The sequence below is a fragment of the Macaca mulatta genome, chromosome 2 (genome assembly GCF_049350105.2).
Source record: "Macaca mulatta isolate MMU2019108-1 chromosome 2, T2T-MMU8v2.0, whole genome shotgun sequence".
Classification (NCBI taxonomy): domain Eukaryota; kingdom Metazoa; phylum Chordata; class Mammalia; order Primates; family Cercopithecidae; genus Macaca; species Macaca mulatta.
In genome coordinates this window covers 170,328,899-170,350,227 of record NC_133407.1, presented here as the reverse complement: position 1 = coordinate 170,350,227, position 21,329 = coordinate 170,328,899, and the positions used below count along the sequence as shown (strand labels likewise).

Sequence of the window (21,329 nt, the reverse complement as noted above, 5' to 3'; positions counted from 1 at the left end):
GTTATGGACTGAATTGTACACCCCCAAAATTCATATGTTGAAGCCCTAACACCTAATACTTCAGAATGTAACTGCATTGCGATAGGGCCTTTAAAGAGGTAAGTTAAAATGAGAACATTAGGGTAGGTTCTAATCCAGTCTGCCTGGTGTACTAATAAGAAGAAGATATTAAAGGGGGTCACTTCCAAGATGGCCAAACAGGAACAGCTGTGGTCTGTAGCTCCCAGCAAGATCAACTCAGAAGATGGGTGATTTCTGCATTTCCAACTGAGGTATCTGGTTCATCTCATGGGGAATGGTTGCACAGTGGGTGCAGCCCACAGAGGGCAAGCTGAAGCAGGGCAGGGTGCTGCCTCACCCGGGAAGCTCAAGGGGTTGGGAGATTTCCCTTTCCTAGCCAAGGGAAACTGTGACAGACTGTACCTGGAAAAACGGTACACTTCTGCCCAAATACTGTGTTTTCAAAAGTCTTAGCAACCAGCAGACCAGGAGATTCCCTCTCATGCCTGGCTCAGCAGGTCCCACGCCCATGGAGCTTTGCTCACTGCTAGCACAGCAGTCTGAGATCAACCTGTGACACTGCAGCCTGGTGGGTAGAGGGGCATCTGCCATTACTGAGGCTTGACTAGGTAAAAAAAAGCAGCTGGGAAGCTCTAACTGGGCAGAGCCCACTGCAACTCAGCAAGGCCTACTGCCTCTATAGACTTCACCTCTGTGGGCAGGGCATAGCTGAACAAAAGGCAGCAGACAACTTCTGCAGACTTAATCGTCCCTGTCTGACAGCTCTGAAGAGAGCAGTGGCTCTCCCAGCACGGCATTGGAGCTCTGAGAACAGACAGACTGCCTCCTCAAGTGGGTCCCTGACCCCCATGCAGCCTGATAGACACCTCCCAGTAGGGGCCAACAGACACCTCATACAGGTGAGTGCCCCTCTGGGATGAAGCTTCTAGAGGAAGGATCAGGCAGCCATATTTGCTGTTCTGCAATATTTGCCATTCTGCAGGCTCCATTGGTGATACCCAGGCAAACAGGGCCTGGAGTGGACCTCCAGCAAACTCCAACAGACCTGTAGCTGAGGGCCTGACTGTTAGAAAGAAAACTAACAAACAGAAAAGAATAGCATCAACATCAACAAAAAGGATATCCACACCAAAACCCCATTTGTAGGTCACCAACATCAAAGACCAAAAGTAGATAAAACCACAAAGATGGGGAGAAACCACAGCAGAAAAGCTGAAAATTCCAAAACCCAGGACACCTCTTCTCCTCCAAAGGATCACAGCTCCTCACCAGCAATGGAACAAAGCTGGACGGAGAATGACTTTGATGAGTTGACAGAAGTAGGCTTCAGAAGGTTGGTAATAACAAACTTCTCTGAGCTAAAGGAGCATGTTCTAACCCATCGCAAGGAAGCTAAAAACCTTGAAGAAAAGGTTAGATGAATGGCAAACTAGGAAAAACAGTGTAGAGAAGACCTTAAATGACCTCCTGGAGCTGAAAACCACAGCACGAGAACTTCATGATACATGCACAACCTTCAATAGCTGATTCGATCAAGTGGAACAAAGGATATCAGTGATTGAAGATCAAATTAATGAAATAAAGCAAGAAGACAAGATTAGAGAAAAGAGTAAAAAGAAATGAACAAAGTCTCCAAGAAATATGGGACTACATGAAAAGACCAAATCCACGTTTGATTGGTGTGCCTGTAAATGATGGGGAAAATAGAACCAAGTTAGAAAACACTCTTCAGGATATCATTCAGGAGAACTTCCCCAATCTAGCAAGGCAGGCCAACATTCAAATTCAGGAAACACAGAGAACACCACAAAGATTCTCCTTGAAAAGAGCAACCCCAAGAACATAATTGTCACATTCACCAAGGTTGAAACAAAGGAAAAAATGTTAAGGGCAGCCAGAGAGAAAGGTCAGGTTACCCACAAAGGGAAGCCCATCAGACTAACAGCAGATCTCTCTGCAGAAACCCTACAAGCCAGAAGAGAGTGGGGGCCAATATTCAATATTCTTAAAGAAAAGAATTTTCAACCCAGAATTTCATATCCAGCCAAACTAAGCTCCATCAGTGAAGGAGAAATAAAATCCTTTACAGACAAGCAAATGCTGAGAGATTTTGTCACCACCAGGCCTGCCTTACAAGAGCTCCTGAAGGAAGTACTAAACATGGAAAGGAACCACCTGGCACTGAAAAACATGCCAAATTGTAAAGACCATTGATTCTATGAAGAAACTGCATCAATTAACAGGCAAAATAACCAGCTAACATCAAAATGACAGGATCAAATTCACACATAACAATATTAACCTTAAATGTAAATAGGCTAAATGCTCCAATTAAAAGACACAGACTGGCAAATTTGGATAAAGAGTCATGATCCATCTGTGTGCTGTATTCAGGAGACCCATCTCACATGCAGAGATACACACAGGATCAAAATAAAGGGATGGAGGAAGATCTACCAAGCAAATGGAAAGCAAAAAAAGCAGGCGTTGCAATCCTAATCTCTGATAAAACAGAGTTTAAACCAACAAAGATCAAAAGAGACAAAGAAGGCCATTACATAATGGTAAAGGGATCAATTCAACAAGAAGAGATAACTATCCTAAATATATAAGCACCCAATGCAGGAGCACCCAGATTCATAAAGCAAGTTCTTAGAGGCCTACAAAGAGACTTAGACTCCCACACAATAATAATGGGAGACTTTAACACCCCACTGTCAATATTAGACAGATCAACGAGACAGAAGGCTAACAAGGATATCCAGGATTTGAACTCAGCTCTGTGCCAAGCGGACCTAATAGACATCTACAGAACTCTGCATCCCAAATCAACAGAATATACATTCTTGTCAGGACCACATCATACTTATTCTAAAATTGACCACATAATTGGAAGTAAAACACTCCTCAAGAAATGTAAAAGAATAGAAATCACAACAAACTGTCTCTCAGACCACAGTGGAATCAAATTAGAACTCAGGATTAATAAATCCAATCAAAACTGCACAACTACATAGAAACTGAACAATCTGCTCCTGAATGACTACTGGGTAAATAACGAAATGAAGGCAGAAATAAAGATGTTCTTTGAAACCAATGAGAACAAGGACACAACGTACCAGAATCTCTGGGACACATTTAAAGCAGTGTGTAGAGGGAAATTTATAGCACTAAATGTCCACAAGAGAAAGCAGGAAAGACTTAAAATCAACACCCTAACATTACAATTAAAAGAACTAGAAAAGCAAGAGCAAACAAATTCAAAAGCTAGCAGAAGGCAAGAAATAACTAAGATCAGAGCAGAACTGAAGGAGATAGAGACATAAAAAACCCTTCAAAAAATCAATGAATCCAGGAGCTGGTTTTTTTTGAAAAGATCTACAAAATTGATAGACCGCTAGCAAGACTAATAAAGAAGAAGAGAGAAGAATCAAATAGATGCAATAAAAAATGATATAGGGGATATCACCACTGATCCTACAGAAATACAAACTACCATCAGAGAATACTATAAACACCTCTAGGCAAATAAATTAGAAATTCTAGAAGAAATGGATAAATCCCTGGACACATACACCCTCCCAAGACTAAACCAGGAAGAAGTTGAATCTCTGAATAGACCAATAACAGGTTCTGAAATTGAGGCAATAATTAATACCCTACCAACCAAAAAAAGTCCTGGACCAGACAGATTCACAGCCAAATTCTACCAGAGATACAAAGAGGAGCTGGTACCACTCCTTCTGAAACTATTCCAATCAATAGAAAAAGAGGAAATCCTCCCTAACTCATTTTACGAGACCAGCATCATCCTGAAACCAAAGCATGGCAGAGACACAACAAAAAAAAGAGAATTTTAGACCAATATCCCTGATGAACATCAATGCAAAAATCCTCAATAAAATACTGGCAAACCAAATCCAGCAGCACATCAAAAAGCTTATCCACCATGATCAAGTGGGCTTCGTCCCTGGGATGCAAGGCTGGTTCAACATTCACAAATCAATAAACGTAATCCATCACATAAACAGAACCAAAGACAAAAACCACATGATTATCTCAATAGATGCAGAAAAGGCCTTCAACAAAATTCAACAGCCTTCATGCTAAAAACTCTCAATAAACTAGGTATTGATGGAATGTACCTCAAAATAATAAGAGCTATTTATGACAAACCCACAGCCAATATCATACTGAATGGGCAAAGTGGAAGCACATTCCCTTTGAAAACTGGCACAAGACAAGGATGTGCTCTCTCACCACTCCTATTCAACACAGTGTTGGAAGTTCTGGCCAGGGCAAACAGGCTACAGAAGGAAATAAAGGATATTCAGTTAGGAAAAGAGGAAGTCAAATTGTGCCTATTTGCAGATGACATGATTGTATATTTAGAAAACCCCATCGTCTCAGGCCAGAATCTCCTTAAGCTGATAAACAACTGCGGCAAAGTCTCAGGATACAAAATCAATATGCAAAAATCACAAGCATTCCTATACAGCAGTAACAAACAGAGAGCCAAATCATGAGTGAACTCCCATTCACAACTGCTATGAAAAGAATAAAATACCTAGGAATCCAACTTACAAGGGATGTGAAGGGCCTCTTCAAGGAGAACTACAAACCACTGCTCAATGAAATAAAAGAGGATACAAACAAATGGAAGAATATTTCATGTTCATAAATAGGAAGAATCAATACTGTGAACATGGCCATACTGCCCAAGGTAATTCATAGATTCAATGCCATCATTGGTCAAGCTACTAATGACTTTCTTCACGGAATTGGAAAAAACTACTTTAAAGTTCATATGTAACCAAAAAAGAGCCTGCATAGCCAAGACAATCCTAAGCAAAAGAACAAAGCTGGAGGCATTACACTACCTGACTTCAAACTATACTACAAGGCTATAGTAACCAAAACAGCATGGTACTGGTACCAAAACAGATATACAGACCAATGGAACAGAACAGAGGCCTCAGAAATAACACCACACATCTACAACCATCTGATCTTTGACAAACCTGACAAAAACAAGAAATGGGGAAAGCATTCCTTATTTAATAAATGGTGCTGGGAAAACTTACTAGCCATATGTAGAAAGCTGAAACTGTATCCCTTCCTTACGCGTTATACAAAAAGTAACTCAAGATGGATTAAAGACTTAAATGTAAGACCTAAAGTCATAAAAGCCCTAGAAGAAAACCTAGGCGATACCATTCAGGATATAGGCATGGACAAAGACTTCATGTCTAAAACACCAAAAGCAATGGCAACAGAAACCAAAATAGACAAATGGGATCTAATTAAACTAAAGCGCTTCTGTACAGCAAAAGAAACAATCATCAGAGTGAACAGGCAACCTACAGAATGGGAGAAAATGTTTGCAATCTACCCATCTGACAAAGGGCTAATATCCAGAATCTACAAATAACTTAAACAAATTTACAGGAAAAAAAAACAACAACAAACAATCCCATCAAAAGGTGGGCAAAGGATATGAACAGACACTTCTCAAAAGAAGACATTTATGCTGCCAACAGACACATGAAAAAGTGCTCATCACCACTGATCATCAGAGAAATGCAAATCAAAACCACAGTGAGATACCATCTCACACCAGTTAGAACAGTGATCATTAAAAAGTCAGGAAACAACAGATGCTGGAGAGGATGTGGAAAAATAGGAACACTTTTACGCTGCCGGTGGGAGTGTAAATTAGTTCAACCATTGTGAAAGACAGTGTGGCGATTCCTCAAAGATCTACAACTAGAAATACTATTTGACCCAGTGATCCCATTATTGGGTATATACCCAAAGGATTATAAATCATGCTACTATAAAGACACATGTACATGTATGTTTATTGTGGCACCATTCACAATAACAAAGACTTGGAACCAACCCAAATGTCCATCAGTGACAGACTGGATTAAGAAAATGTGGCACATATATACCATGGAATACTATGCAGCCATAAAAAAGGTTGAGTTCATATCCTTTGCAGGGACATGGATGCAGGTGGAAACCATCATTCTCAGCAAACTATCACAAGGACAGAAAATCAAACACTGCATGTTCTCACTCATAGGTGGGAACTGAACAACAAGAACACACGGACACAGGGCAGGGAACATCACACACCAGGGCCTGTTGGGGAGTGGGGGCTGGGGGAAGGATAGTATTAGGAGAAATACCTAATATAAATGATGAGTTGATAGGTGCAGTAAGCCAACATGGCACATGTATACCTATGTAACAAATGTGCATGTTGTGCATATGCACCCTTGAACTTAAAGTATAATAATTAAAAAAAAAAATAGAAGAAGAAGAGATTAGGATACAGACAGAAACATCAGGGATGACAGGCACCCAGAGAAAAGATCATGCAAGAAGGCAGATATCTATAAGTCAAGGAGAAAGGCCTCAAAAGAAACCAAGCTGCTGACACCTTGATCTTGGAACTCCAGCCTCCAGAACTGTGAGAAAAAAGATTCTGCTGTTTAAGCCACCTAGTCTGTGGTGTTTTATTGTGGCAGCCCTAGCAAACTAATACAAAAGAACAGAGAAAAAGGGCCAATTTGAAATTTGGAGCTATTATATTGGGTCGTCAGAGGAATAACTGGCATATATGCCTAGTTCTCCACTATCAAAGGGCTAATGATTCAATTGTGATTTCTCCAGAATAACTGTAACCCTGAACCTTCATTTCTGACTATGTAAGTAGCATCCTCCTAGGTAACAGAATGTAAATCCATGCAATTCAATTGTGCTATAAACAAAAATACTGACAGAATATTTGGTGGGGGTATTTAAATGTAATTTCAGTATTAGCTTTGATTATATTTATTCATTTATTTATTTAACAAAATATTTTTTGAGTACCCCTTCATTTGGATGGATCTCTAAAAATTGACAATATCCATGATGGACAAAAGCATAGACACTAATGGGATATGGGATATGGTTTTTTTAAAGCTTTTTGAAATACTGCTCACTTGAAAGTGATAGTTTGGATGGGATTATCCTCTGTATCCTCAAGATAACGGACATCGATAGGTTCATCTTTTTGTTCCTTGAAATCACTGTTTTTATCACAAGGGGGGAACTCGCAGTGATACAGAAAACCAGAATCATAGTCACCCTAGAAAAGAGATAAGTAACATAGAAGGTGGTACTTGAATATAACACACATAAATGCATGAGAATTTTTTTATTATTTCAAATTTGAAAACATAAAATAGATGTTTTCAAACATCTACTTCTACATAATTTCTATGATTATAGATTTATTATTTCTATAAATCATCTCCTTTATCCATTTATGCACAACTATATAATTATAATAAAAACCTTATGATGATTTGTTTTCATTTACAAGCCAGTACAAGAGAGAGATCACCTCTGACTCCTTACCTATAGAATTTCATTTTATGTCTTCAAGCATTATTCTGAATAAGCAGTAACAAATAATAGGGTTCTGCGCGTCCTCGTTTTTACAGCTAGTTTTCAGTTTAAGGTAACTATAAACACTGTTAATTTTCCAGAAAGGGCTATTTCAGAAAAATTTATCCATGTAGTGAGAAGACGAATGATCAACTGGAAGAGCTATATTGCTCCAACTCTAATTTCCTTATTACTGAGACTCCTTATTATAGGAAACAAATTAAGGGTCAGAACAACTTTATGAACAATAAAAGAATAAATAAGAAAGAGAAGGTAACAACATGGTCACCTCTGAAAATCAAATTACTAAGTTTTCACTTTTGACAATGGCAGACTAGATTGTTTCAGCCGAACTCTCCAACTGAGAACAACCAGAACAAATTTTCTAAATGTGTTTGAAGGCATTGGAAAGCTACCAAAATCGCAAGATCCAAACAAGAGGGAAAGCCAGAAGTGAGCCTGGCACTTGACACTGCTTTACTCCCCGGAGCAACTGTCAGTTCTTAAAGTGGCAGCTGAGAGGCTAAGAAGCTGGACAAAGCTATCTGCAGTCTCATGGACTTATGGAGAAAGAAATAATCATTCCCAGGGTTCAGTCAGGGTCTCAAAGAGGTATTTGAACACCCACCTCATTCATAGCAGCATTATTCACAATAGCCAAAAGGTGGGAGCAATCCACGTGCCTATTTTTGTGTGTTTATTTTGAGATGGGGTCTCACTCTGTCACCCAGGCTAGAATGCAGTGGTGCCATCTTGGCTTACTGCAACTTCCACCTCCCAAGTTCAAGCCATTCTCCTGCCTTGGCCTCCCGGGTAGCTAGCAGGTGTGGGCCACTGCACCCATCTAATTTTTTCTATTTTTAGTAGAGATGGGGTTTTGCCATGTTGGCCAGGCTGGTCTGGAACTCCTGGCTTCAAGTGATCCACCTGCCTTGACCTCCTAAAGTGCTAGGATTACAGGCATGAGCCACCATGCTTGGCCCCAAGTGTCTATTGATGACTGAGTATATAAGCAAAATACGGTACATACTTAAAATGGAATATTATTCAGCCTTGAAAGGAAATTCTGACGTATGCCGCATCATGGATGAAACTTGGGGAAATTATGCCAAGTGAAACAAGCCAGTCATAAAGAGACAGATACTATATAATTTCACTTATTTGAGATACTTAGAGTAGTCAAAATCATAGAAAAAGAAAGTAGAGTGATGGTTGCCAGGGGCTGAGAGAAGGGAAGATCAGGAGTTATCATTTGATGGGTGTGGGAATTTCACTGTGACAGGATGAGGAGGACAGTGGAGACGGATGTTGGTGATGATGTCACAACATTGTGAATGCGTTTAGTACTACTGAGCTGTACACTTAAAAATGCTTAAGATGGTCAATTTTATGTGTCTTTTACTTCAATAAAAAACAATTGGAAAAAAAACTTTAAAATAAAAGACAGTTATGAAGCTGGAACAGAGATCAGAAAAAAATAGGCTAAAGCATGGAGAGAGAGAAAAAGGATGGAAAACCTTGAATGATGTAAGATACATAAGGAACATAATGAGAAGGATGTAATACATATGAAGTTGGGGTCCTAGAACAAGAGAGTGAAAAGATAGGCCAGAAGCAACATTGTGGTAGATAACGGCTGAGAATTTTCTAAAACTGAAGAGAGATGTTGAAATTTAGAGTGCTACAAACTGCAAACAAAATAAAAATGAAGAAACTACACCTTTTAACCACGCATGTTGGCACATGCCTATAATCCCAGCTACTTGGGAAACTAAGGCAGGAGGATCACTTGAACCTGGGAAGTAGAGGCTGTAGTGAGCCGAAATGGCACCACTGCATTCCAGCCTGGGCAACAGAATGAGTGAGACTCTGTCTCAAAAACAAAAATAAATAAATAAATAAAATCACCTATAAAAGAAAAGTAAAAGAATGTATAACTAATAATCTAGTAGAGGAAGAAAACTGTAGAAAAAATTACCTAATCACTCAATAGAAGGTGGAAAAGGGAAACAAAAGAAATTTAGAACAAGTGTGACAAATAGAAATAATTACTAAGATGGTAGATTTAAACTAAAATATATCAGTAATTACATTAAATATAAATGAACATAGTACTTTTTAAAAAGATAAATATAATCCTATAGGATTCTTTTAAGCCTAACCATATACTGTTTACAAGAGACCTACTTTCGATATAAGGGTATCAAATAGTAAAGGAAAGAGAAGGATCCTTAATAACTTCAAGGTTTTGGCATAGTAACTACATGGATGATTGTCTCATTTACTGAGATGGAGATGGAGCAGGTTTGTATGGGACATGTATGGTTTAAAAGTAATGTCTTGGACAGGTTAATTTTGAGGGCCAAGGAGCATTGTCAAGTTGTATATACAAGTCTAAGTGGAGGGGAGAGGTCAGGACTAGAGATAAATATTTGAGATTCACTGGAAGATAAGTGATATTTAAAGTCATCAGACTGTGTAAAGTTACCTTAGCAAGAAAGAGGGGGCCCAAGGCCACACTGGGGAGTATTTCAAACTTCAGAGCTTGTTCTGCACATGAGAAGCCAGCAAAAGAGGCTGAAATGGAGTGGCCAGAAGAGTGTAATGTCTTAGAAGCCAAGAGAAGAAAACATTTGAGAAGTATGAGGGATCAACTCTGTTAAATGTTCCAAAAAGTCAAATGGACAGAGAATTGACCTCTGAGCTTGTCATCATTAGTGAAGTGATGGAGATAGAAGCCCTGCTGGAAGGGACTGAAGTCAAATAGGAGGTGGATAAGTTAAGCCAATGATTACAGACGATTCTTTCAGTAATTTTTTATGTAATAGAGCAGGGGGGCAGAAAGAAAGAGAGGTTAAGGAAATATAATTAAAATTAGTACTAGAGCATGTTTGTATGCTCATGATAATAACTGAATAGAAAAGACAGAAATTGATGATACAGGAGACCAAGTGGTTTATCTCAGGAGCAAAATTTTTGAGAAAATGAGAAGGGATGGGATCAAGGAGCTCTTGGGAACAGTGTCCTTGGAGAGTTGCAAGGGACTGTTCTCCAATTATAACAATAGATAAAGCAGACAAAAGGTATAGAGATCCCTATAGGGTGTTACATCTAATTGAGACAAGAAAAGGAAATTCCATCTGCTTTTATTTTTTTCTGTGAAATGTGAGATGAGGTTATCATTGAAGAGTAAGAGAAGGTACAAAATGTTTGAGGGGAGAAGAAAGACTTAATGCAATAATTTGGAAAGTGAATATGGCTGGGCAGTAGAATCGGCCGCAGTGTGAGTATTGATTTGAGGACTGCAGTCATTACTTCAAAATGAGATGGGTTTTTCTTCACCATTTGTTTGGCTGCAGGCACAGAGTTGTCAAATTGTTGGCTCAAGTTCTGCTACCTCTGTTAACTATACTTTAACCTTGTTCACCAGTGTAGCTTAATGGTTAAGGGTATGAACTCTGAAGCTAGAATGCTTGAGTCCAGATCCTAGTTTCACTTCTCATTAGTTATATGGCCTTGGATAAAATGCCTAACATTTCCATGCCTTGGTTTCTTCATATATAAAATGCAAAAAATAATAGCACTTATTTTATGGTTGGTTAAGTAAATTACTTAGAAAAATACCTGGTACAGAATAAGTAGGTTGTCATATTCAGCAAATGAAAATAAAGGTCATCTATTAAATTTAAATTTCAGACAAAAATATATATAGAGAGAGATATAATATCTATCTATCTATCTATATATATATATATATTTTTTTTTTTTTTTTGAGATGGAGTCTTGCTCTGTCACCAGGCTGGAGTGCAGTGGCACAATCTCGGCTCACTGCAACCTTCACCTCCTGGGTTCAAGTGATTCCCCTGCCTTGGCCTCCCGAGCAGCTGGGACTACAGGCATCTGCTACCATGCTCGGCTAATTTTTTGTATTTTAGTAGAGACAGGATTTCACCATGTTGGCCAGGATGGTCTCAATTTCCTGACCTTGTGATCCACCCGCCTTGGCCTCCCAAAGTACTGGGATTACAGGTGTGAGACACTGCACCCAGCTAAAAATAATTTTTAGTGTAAGCATGTACTATGTAATTTTACTTGGAAACCCTAAGAGTAAGTACTAAATATGCGTGGGGTTTTCTGTTTGTGTTTTGTTGTTGTTGTTGTTGTTTGAGATGGGGTCTCACTATATTATACAGGCTGGTCTTGAACTCCTGGGCTCAAGCAATCTTCCCACCTCAGCCTCTTGAGTAGCTGGGACTACAGACATGCACCTCTGCCCCTGGCTCAAATATGTTTGTTAAATAATAAGTAATTTTTGCATCTATATTTCCAGGACACTGGAAATTTATTGCATTGTATTACAGTTAATTGTTTCTGTACTTCTGTCCCTCAAATGAAGACTTCCTGGAGAGAGGAACCATGTTTTCTTTATCCCTTTATCCATTGAACTCCATACAATAGTAGTCATTTACAATTGTTTTATAAAACACAGAAGACAGGCAGAAAGGGTAGAGGAACTAATACATGACGTCCTATGATGCCTCCAGTGCTATTTTCCATCCTTCTTTCTGCTTGCCTCCTTAGTAATACAAAAGATATAGTTCTAGGAAAAGTTGAGGAGGGAAAAAGTCAACACTCATCACTCCTTACAGCAACAGTCCTTGGCTAGTCAGTGCGCTGGCCTGGCTAAAGACCTAGGACCAGTGATGAATTAGTAATGATCTTTCACATACACTTTTGTGAATTTTTTTTTTTTTTTTTTTTTTGGTGGATGAAACTGAAAATTGTGACAAAATTATAATGAAGGAAATCTTGCTTTGTAGTAGATCAATAAAATATTTCAGGCAAAGAGTAAAAAATGTATAATTGGAGAATGTACTCCTACAGCATTATGATAGGCCCTGATACTTTCTTCCTAATATCCATTTTTCCCTTCTTCCTAATGAGCCAAGTTTTTCAGGGTGGCAATTAGACCATCTGAAAACACTTATCTTCCTAGACTTGCATGTGACCACATAGCATAGTTGTAGATAATGAGAAGTAAGAAAAGTCTACTGGATAGTACTGCCATGAAAGCTATTCTTTCCAAAATTAAAAAACAACAGTCTTGGTTGGAAAAACCCCTAGCCTTTTGCCTTTCTACACTTGATCCTTCTCCACTTTGACCTGCCTGGAACATTATGATTGGCAAGCAGATAATAGATAATCTATAGATTTATCTGTACAATTATCTGCACAAGTAGACATATAAAAAAGATGTTAAGATTATTTTAAAACAACTGTATCCCACATTCATTCACCAAAACTCACAACTTCAATAGTATTTAATAAATGAAATCTAAAAAAAAATAGATAAGTGAAATCTTAACATAAGAGCAAGAAAGAATGAAGTTACAATAACTACAAACTATATTGAAATATGATTGAGGTAAAAATTGTTACATTGTTACCTACCAAAGAAACCCAGAACTTCCCTGGCTCCGAGTAAAATCCACAGAGGATGGGAGAGGGGGTTGATGGAATAAATATTTCCGGTAAAGGCTCTTCTTCCTCCTCCTCCTCTTCCTCCTCTTCCTCCTCCTGAAATTCTTTTTCTCCATCTTCTCCCATCTCTGCTGCTAGCTTGTTCCTCCTTTCTTCCCTTATTTTTTCCTTCAACTTCCTTTGTCTCTCCCTCTTTTCAATTTCTATTGATCTCTTTTAAAAGAAACATTAAGTAGGTATAAAAACAATTATGACTCATTCGTTCATTTACACCATTGGGGATGACAATGAAAATAGAAAGATACACAGCTCTGTAAAAATAGTATTTAAAAATACTCACCAATGTGAGAATATATTTTTTATCATTAAAACTTTTAAATCATTGGAATGACTCATTTTTGTTCTATCCCTATTAATCTTGGTTTTACAGAAATTATTTGGTCATTTTTTTCCTAATAGAGAAGCTAAATATAACTTCTCTTGGAGCCTATCACTGTTAACCCAGGAATTAGGTAGACTGAAAGAGTCCACAAGGAAAGTTGCTTCCAACTTTAGTAATACTGTGAGTTTGGCCTTCATCATCTATCAATTGTCCTTTGCAAAAGCCCTCTGACACTGGTATTTCCACCTCCCATCTTTTACCACTTCATTCTCTTCACCCCTCACAATTATCTTCCTAACTTACATGATATCATCACATCAATCCTCTCCTCACAAACTCACAATGGATCTCAATGGTCTAAAATGAAATGTCTTGGCTGGCATTTAAGGAGCCCCATGCATTGGTCACAGACTCTTGAAACATCCCTCCACAAATTGCCTACCTATATTTTATTGATCTATTCCTCATTTCTTGAAAACACTCATAACCCTGTGTTCTCTTGGGATGTTCTTCCAGCCTTTATTGCCATCGTCCTATTTTCACCTCTCAAAATTCCCCCTATTTTTTTTCTTGAGACAGGGTCTCACTCTGTCACCTGGGCTGGAGTTCAGTGGTGCAATCATAGCTCACTGCAACCATAAACTCCTGGGCTCAAGCGATCCTCCCACCTCAGCCTCCCAAAGTGCTGGGATGACAGGCATGAGCCAATGTGCCTGGCCTTTCCTATTCTTTAGGTACCAAATGTCACTTCCAGGCAGTCATCTTTGACCTTCTCCAATATCCCTCTATCAGAATCCTCTCTCTTTTCTTCTGCAGACCCCTAAAATTTCCTTCTTTGCATTTTGATTTCCATATCTATTTACTATTGCCTTCTAATAGCTGCTTTCCTACCAGATTATAAACTCCTTAAGTTCCGGACCTATGTTTTATTCTTTTCTGTATTCCGTCAGCACTTAACACAGGATATTTTACATTCTAAGGAAAGGAAATTATTAGAAGATAATGCTTCAGTAATATTCCATACCAGGATCTTAGATTTGACACTTGAAAAATGGAAACATTTTAAGCACATGTCTTTGATTTCATAGGAGACTACATCATGATCATCCTCTTCTAGATTTATGGTTGGAAGTGGAGCTTCAAGAATATAGCCATTTTCACAGATAATTAGTAAAGTACTTTCAAGCTAAAAAAGAAAAATTGAACATATTTACATTTAGGCAAAATTTTTAAAGCATAGTTTAAAAAGATTATAAATAAAAAATATAATTACTATGTATATTAGCCATGTTTAAAACACACTAATTCCTCACTGCAGTTATTGGTTAAAAAGTCAAGTTTATTAATAATTATTATATAGTCATAAGTATTAATTATTGTTATATCATTATTAATTAATAAGGTAATTATTAAAATTAGATTTACATTTGGTTCCCTTATAGATGCCATAACATATGTGATTCATACATATTTTCTGATTTTCTGATGAATATATGTGATTGTGAAACCTGTTAGCTGGAAGGGCCAAATATTAAAATTAGGACTGCCAAGGAAAGTCTGCGTGTGTGGATGGTGTAGTCAGTCCCAGCCTACTTTGATGGCTCATCCTCTCTCTGCCTCAGTTTAACAAATGTGGATGTTCCCAAGGTTTTTTTCCTCTTCCCTCTTCTCTCCCTCCATAAGCATTTTCTGGGAAATCTTACAACCTTCATTATCATTTACATGCAATTAAATTTCAAATTAATCTCTCCAGCCCAGACTTCTCTCTTGGCTTCAAAACCATGTATTTAATCATGAATAGGAAATCCCCATCTTGATATTTACAGATACATTATTTGAAATGTTTATTCATTTGGTTATTTCATCTACAATTATTTGTTGTGTGCCTACTATGTACTCAGCATTTTCTTAAGTGGTAGGGATAAATTTGTAAGAAGAAAAACATAATATCTGCCATAATGTAGCTTATCTCCAATGGAAGCTTGTAATTTAGCAAATCAGATAAATAAACATAAATTATAATTGCAGAAGTCCTGCAGAGGTGTCATAGAACAAGTAGGTTGTACAAAGCTTTCAGAGAAGGTGGTATCTGAGTTTCAAGGTAAAGAATATATAAATTATAATTACATAATGAGTTAAGGGAGGGTTTGAGAGAGCAAGCCCTCAAGGAAAACACCATGTGCAAAAGTCCTGTGGAACATTTGCTTTTAAAAGAAAACTGTGGCTTGGATGGCATCACCTAGGGCAAAAGAACAGAATGAGAGGAGAGATTGGCAGAGCCTTAGGGAAACTTAATACTCAATGACTGAGTGAGGAAGACTGAGAAAGAATGACAAGATGTGGGAAAGGGAACCAGCGAAGCATAGTACCACAAAAGTGAAAGCGAAACGGTATTTCAAAAAGTAAGGACAGATTGATAGGATCAAACGTTGCTAAGAGGTCAAGAAATATAAGAACTAAACGTTAAATGGATATTATTGGTGCTTTTAGGAGAGCTGATTTGGTGGAATGATGAGACTAGAAGTCAGGTAAGAGCACATAAAGGAGAGAGTGATATGTAAGGAAATGGAGTCTGAGAATAGTCCATCCTTTTGAGAAAGTAGGCTGATTAGAGAGATAGGGTAGTAGCTAGAGGAGAATATAAGATCAAGGAAGTTATGTTTTGTAAGTGGGAGAGACAAGAACATATTTAAATACTGAAGGAAACAGTCCAATAAACAGGTATGATTAAATTTCTATGACAGAAAAGAGAAATAATGTAAAATATTGAAAAAAAAACTGGGAGAGAGTAGAAACAAAAGGGCAAGAGGCAGAATTGGCCTTAAGTAGGAAGGGAGACAGCTTCTCTATTTTAAAAGAGGGAGGAGGAGCAGATGAATACAGAGGTAAATGGGATTTTCCGTTTGGTACTGGGAAGTGAAAAAGTTCCTGTCTGAGGGCTCCTAGTTTTTCTATGATACAAGTTTTGCTGAGAGTGAGTTGTGAGCAAAAGGCTTGAAGCTTTGTAGAGAAGAAAAGTTCTAAAATGGTCATCATATGTGAAACAGGGAGTTGATAAGAGCAATGTCATGGGATTGCTGAACCATTTTATGGATTATGTCGAGGCCATTTTAATCACTAAATTATAGAGGAGGTAATCTTCGTTGACATATAACTATCTCCAGCAGCCTTTGGCTGATCACTATAGGCCAATATAAATTAGTTGGGGGAAGTTCAGAGATGGACTTTTGCTTGATGGGTATGAAGAAAAGACAGAGGAATAAAGGAAATCAGGGCATTGGAAGAATGTTTTTGATCCTTGTTTATCTTAGTTCAGGCCACTATAATAGAATACCATAAACTAGGTAGCTTAAATAACAGAAATTCATCTCTCGGAGTTCCAGGAGCTGGGAAGCCCAAGATCAAGGGACTGGCAGATCCAGTATCTGATAAGGGCATTTTTCCTGGTTCATTGATGGTGATCTTGTTGTATTCTCACAGGACAGAGAGAACAAACTCTGGTCTCTTCATCCCCTTATAAGGAAATTAATCCCATTCACAAAGGTTCCACTCTCATGACCTAATTACCTCAAAGGCCCCACCTCCAAATACTATCACATGGGGGATTTAGGCTTTAACATGAATTGGAGTGTCAGGGGGAGTATAAACATTCAATTCATAGTATTATTGAAATAAAGAATTATAAAATTTAAGCTGGACATGGAAGGAAATGAAGAAGAGAGAACTAATAAATTAGGAAAAGCAAATTGTGAATGAAATACAGGTCCGTGTCATCAAAGAACTGCTTGGAGATAGAGTGGCAAATAAATTGTCTGAAAAAGACAAAGGGTGAAGTCAGAGTAAAGGCTAGTTTAATAGTTGACTTTTTTTTTTTTTTTAATTATACTTTAAGTTCTAGGATGCATGTGCAGAATGTGCAGGTTTGTTACATAGGTATACACATGCCATGGTGGTCTCCTGCACCCATCAACCCGTCATCTACATCAGGTATTTCTCGTAATGCTATCCCTCCCCTATCCTCCCACCCGCTGACAGGCCCCAGTGTGTGATGTTCCCCTACCTGCGTTCATGTGTTCTCATTGTTCAACTTCCGCTTATGAGTTAGAACATGTGGTGTTTGGTTTTCTGTTCGTGTGTTAGTTTGCTGAGAATGATGGTTTCCAAATCGTTGACTTTTTTTTTTTTTTTTGAGACGGAGTCTTGCTCTGTCACCCAGGTTGGAGTGCAGTGGCATGATCTCAGCTCACTGCAAGCTCCGCCTCTTGGGTTCACACCATTCTCCTGCCTCAGCCGCCCGAGTAGCTGGGACTACAGGTGCCTGCCAACACGCTCAGCTAATTTTTTTGTATTTTTAGTAGAGTCGGAGTTTCACCGTGTTAGCCAGGATGGTCTCAATCTCCTGACCTTGTGATCCGCCCACCTTGGCCTCCCAAAATACTGGAATTACAGACGTAAGCCACCATACCCAGCCCAAAATAGTTGACTTTTAAGCTTGAGCTCTTATAGTTGTTATGTGCTCAATTGTGTCCCTTCAGAAAAAAATTCATATATTGAAGTTCTAACCCCCAATACTTCAGAATGTGACTACATTTGGGGATAGATCTTTAAAAGAGATAAGTTAAAACAGGGTTGTTAGGGTGGGCCCTTAATCCAATATGACTGATGTCTTTATAAGAAGAGGGGATTAAGACACAGACAACACAAACATAGAGATGACCATGTGAGAACATAGCAAGAAACAGTTGTCTGCAAGCCAAGCAGAGAGGTCTCATAAGAAACTAAACCTACCAACACCTTGATTTGGGGCTTCTAGCCTCCAGAATTGTGAGGAAAGAAATTATGTTGTTTAAGCCATCCACTTTGTTGTATTTTGTTATGGTAGGTCTAGCAAACAAAAACACAGTAATAAGTATCCAGTGGGTAGCTGTGAAAGTGTGTGGGCAAACTATAAAAATCATGGAAGATGAGGGAGTCAAGAAGTTCAGAGTCTGATGCTGTTTGATCAATTATCCACATGGTTAATATCTGATATGGTTTGGCTGTGTCCCTACCCAAAACTCATCTTGAATTGTAGCTCCCACAATTCCCACATGTCATGAGAGGAACCTAGTGGAAGGTAATTGGATCACTGGGGCAGGTCTTTCCTGTGCTGTTCTCATTATAGTGAATAAGTCTCACAAGATCTGATGGATTTATAAAGAGGAGTTCCCCTGCACAAGTCCTCTTCTTGCCTGCTGCCATGTAAGACATCCCTTTGCTCTTCCTTTGTTTTCCACCATGATTGTGAGGCCTCCCCACCCATGAGGAATTGTGAGTCCATTAAACTTCTTTTTATTTATAAATTACCCAGTCTTGGGTATGTCTTTATCAGTAGTGTGAAAACAGACTAATACAATATCATTCAGAATACTTGTTTGTACTTTTACTGGAGAGAAAGATAACCATATTCTCAAAATTCAAATAAAGAAGCAGGATCAACCAGGTGGTCAGATTATAGCAATGTAGAAAGAAAAGATGTTACAGGTGAATGACAAGGGCCTCAAAGAAACAGAGTTTATATTTTATGATTTTCTTTCTTGTTCAGAAAACTTCATTGTATGTGGTAAAAACAGAATTTGATCTATCCCAGAGAAAGTTGCATATCACTTGAGAAGAATGTGTATTCTACTGCTGTTGGTGGACTGCTCTGAACACATCTGTTAGGGCTATGTGGCTTATAGTGTTATACAAGTCTTCTGGGGTTTTGCTTTTTGTTTGTTTGTTTGTTTGTTTTGAGATGGGGTCTTGCTCTCACCCAGGCTGGAGGGCAGTGGTGTGACCTCAGCTCACTGAAACCTCCGCCTCCTGGGTTCAAGGGATTCTCCCACCTCAGCCTCCCCAGTAGCTGGGACTATAGGCATGCCACCACACCCAGCTAATTTTTGTATTTTTTTTGAGGGGGGGTTAGAGACAGGGTTTCACCATGTTGGCCAGGCTTGTCTCAAACTCCTGACCTCAGGTGATTGGCCTGCCTCAGCCTCCCAAAGTGCTGGGATTATAGGTGTGAGGCACTGCGCCCTGCCTCTGTTTCTTTAGTGATCTTCTATCTATATGTTTTATCCATTATTAGAAGTGGGGTATAGAAGTCTACTATTATTGTATTACTTTCTATTTCTCCCTTCATCTTTCTCAATGTTTGCTTTATATATTTAGGTGCTCTGAGGTGGGATGTGTGTATATATGTGTGTGTGTGTGTGTGTGTGTGTGTGTATATATATATTTATATTTATATTTATAATTGTTATATTTTTCTGGTGGACTGATATTTTATTATTATAAGATGTTATTCTTTGTATCTTATGACAGTTTTTATGTCAAGTCTATTTTGTCTGATATAAATACAGCAATCCCTGCTTATGTTTGGTTACCATTTGCATGGAATGTCTTTTTCCATCACTTGCCTTTCAACCAAATTGGGTCTTATTTTTTTATTCATTCAACTTCTGTATGTCTTTAGATTGTTATAAGATATTATTTGCAACCCTGATGGTAACCTCAATGAAAAAAACATACAATGGATACAAAAGAAATTTAAAACATACCACCAGAGAAAATCACCCTCACTAAAAGGTAGATAAGAAGGAAGGAAAGAAGACCACAAATCAACCAGAAAGCAAATAACAAAATGGCAGAAGTAAGTCCTTACTTATCAACAATAACAATGAATGTAAATGGACTAAACTCTCCAAACAAAAGAAATGAGATGGCTGAATGGATTTAAAAAACAAGCCTCAGTGATCTGTTGCCTACAAGAAACACACCTCATCTATAAAGACACATATAGACTGAAAGTAAAGGAACAGAAAGATATTCTATGCAAATGGAAATCAAAATAGAGTAGAAACAATTACATTTACATCAGAAAAAAATAGATTTTTAAGACAAAGAAGGTCATTATATAGTGATAAAGGGGTCAATTCAGTAAAAGGATATAACAATTGTAAATATATATGCACTCAATGCTGAAGAACCTAGATATATAAAAATCAAATATTATTAGAGCTAAAGAAAGAGATCAACCCCAATACAACAATAACTGGAGACTCTTAACACCCAACTGTCAACACTGGACAGATCTTCCAGGCAGAAAATGAACAAAGAAACATTGGACTTAATCTGTACTATGGACCAAATGGACCTCATAGATATTTACAGAACATTTCATCCAATGGCTGCAGAATACACATTGTTCTCCTCAGCATATGGATAATTCTGAAGAACAGACCATATGCTAGTCCACAAAACAAGTCTTAAAACATTTTTAAAAATGAAATTATATCAAGTATCTTCTCAGACCAAAATGAAATGAAATTAGAAATCAATAAAAAGGAATTTTGGAAACTACATGAACTCACAGGAATTAAACAATATGTTCCTGAATGACCAGTGGGTCAATGAAGAAATTAAGAAGAAAATTTAAAAATGTGTTGAAACAAATGGCAGTGGAAACACAGCATACCAAAACCTGTGGAATATGGTGAAAGCAGTACTAAGAGAAAAGTTTATAGCTATAAGCAACTACATCAAAAAAGATAGAAAAACTTCAAATAACTAATGATGTATCTTAAAGAACAAAAAAAGTAAGTGCAAACCCAAACCAAAATTAGTAGAAGAAAATAAATAAAAAAGATCAGAACAAAATTAAATGAAAATGAAAGAAAATACAAAAGATCAATAAGTTAAAAAGTTGTTTTTGCAAAAGATAAATTGACAAACTTTTAGCCAGACTAACAAAAAAAAGAGAGAGAAGACTAAAATATATTAAATCAAAGATGAAAAAGGAAACATTACAACTGATACCACAGAAATTCAAAGGATCATTAGAGGCTACTATGAGCAACTGTATACCAATAAATTTTAAAACCTTGAAGAAATAGTAAAATTCCTAGAAGATACAACCTACCAAGACTGAACCATGAAGAAATTCAAAACGTGAACAGACCAATATTGAGTAATGAGATCA

At 37.9% G+C, this 21,329-nt stretch overlaps 1 protein-coding gene across 5 annotated transcripts in view; it reads right to left on the bottom strand.

Annotated features, from left to right (window-relative positions):
- The window catches only part of CFAP44 (cilia and flagella associated protein 44), a 145,324-nt gene that overhangs the window by 71,621 nt on the left and 52,374 nt on the right, over positions 1-21,329 (bottom strand). For 3 of the 5 annotated variants that reach the window (XR_013414403.1, XM_015129870.3, XM_077993922.1), the window contains 3 exons: positions 14,352-14,513; positions 12,916-13,158; positions 7,017-7,162 (listed from right to left, as the gene is read on the bottom strand). The exons of 1 other annotated variant lie outside the window; for it this stretch is intronic. Coding sequence is in view for 3 of the 4 variants with exons in the window: in XM_015129870.3 (XP_014985356.2) it covers positions 7,017-7,162; positions 12,916-13,158; positions 14,352-14,513 (551 nt within the window). In the remaining variant the exon portion in view is untranslated. The remainder of the gene's footprint in view (positions 1-7,016; positions 7,163-12,915; positions 13,159-14,351; positions 14,514-21,329) is intronic. One more of the 5 variants, XM_015129871.3, reaches the window with a different exon arrangement.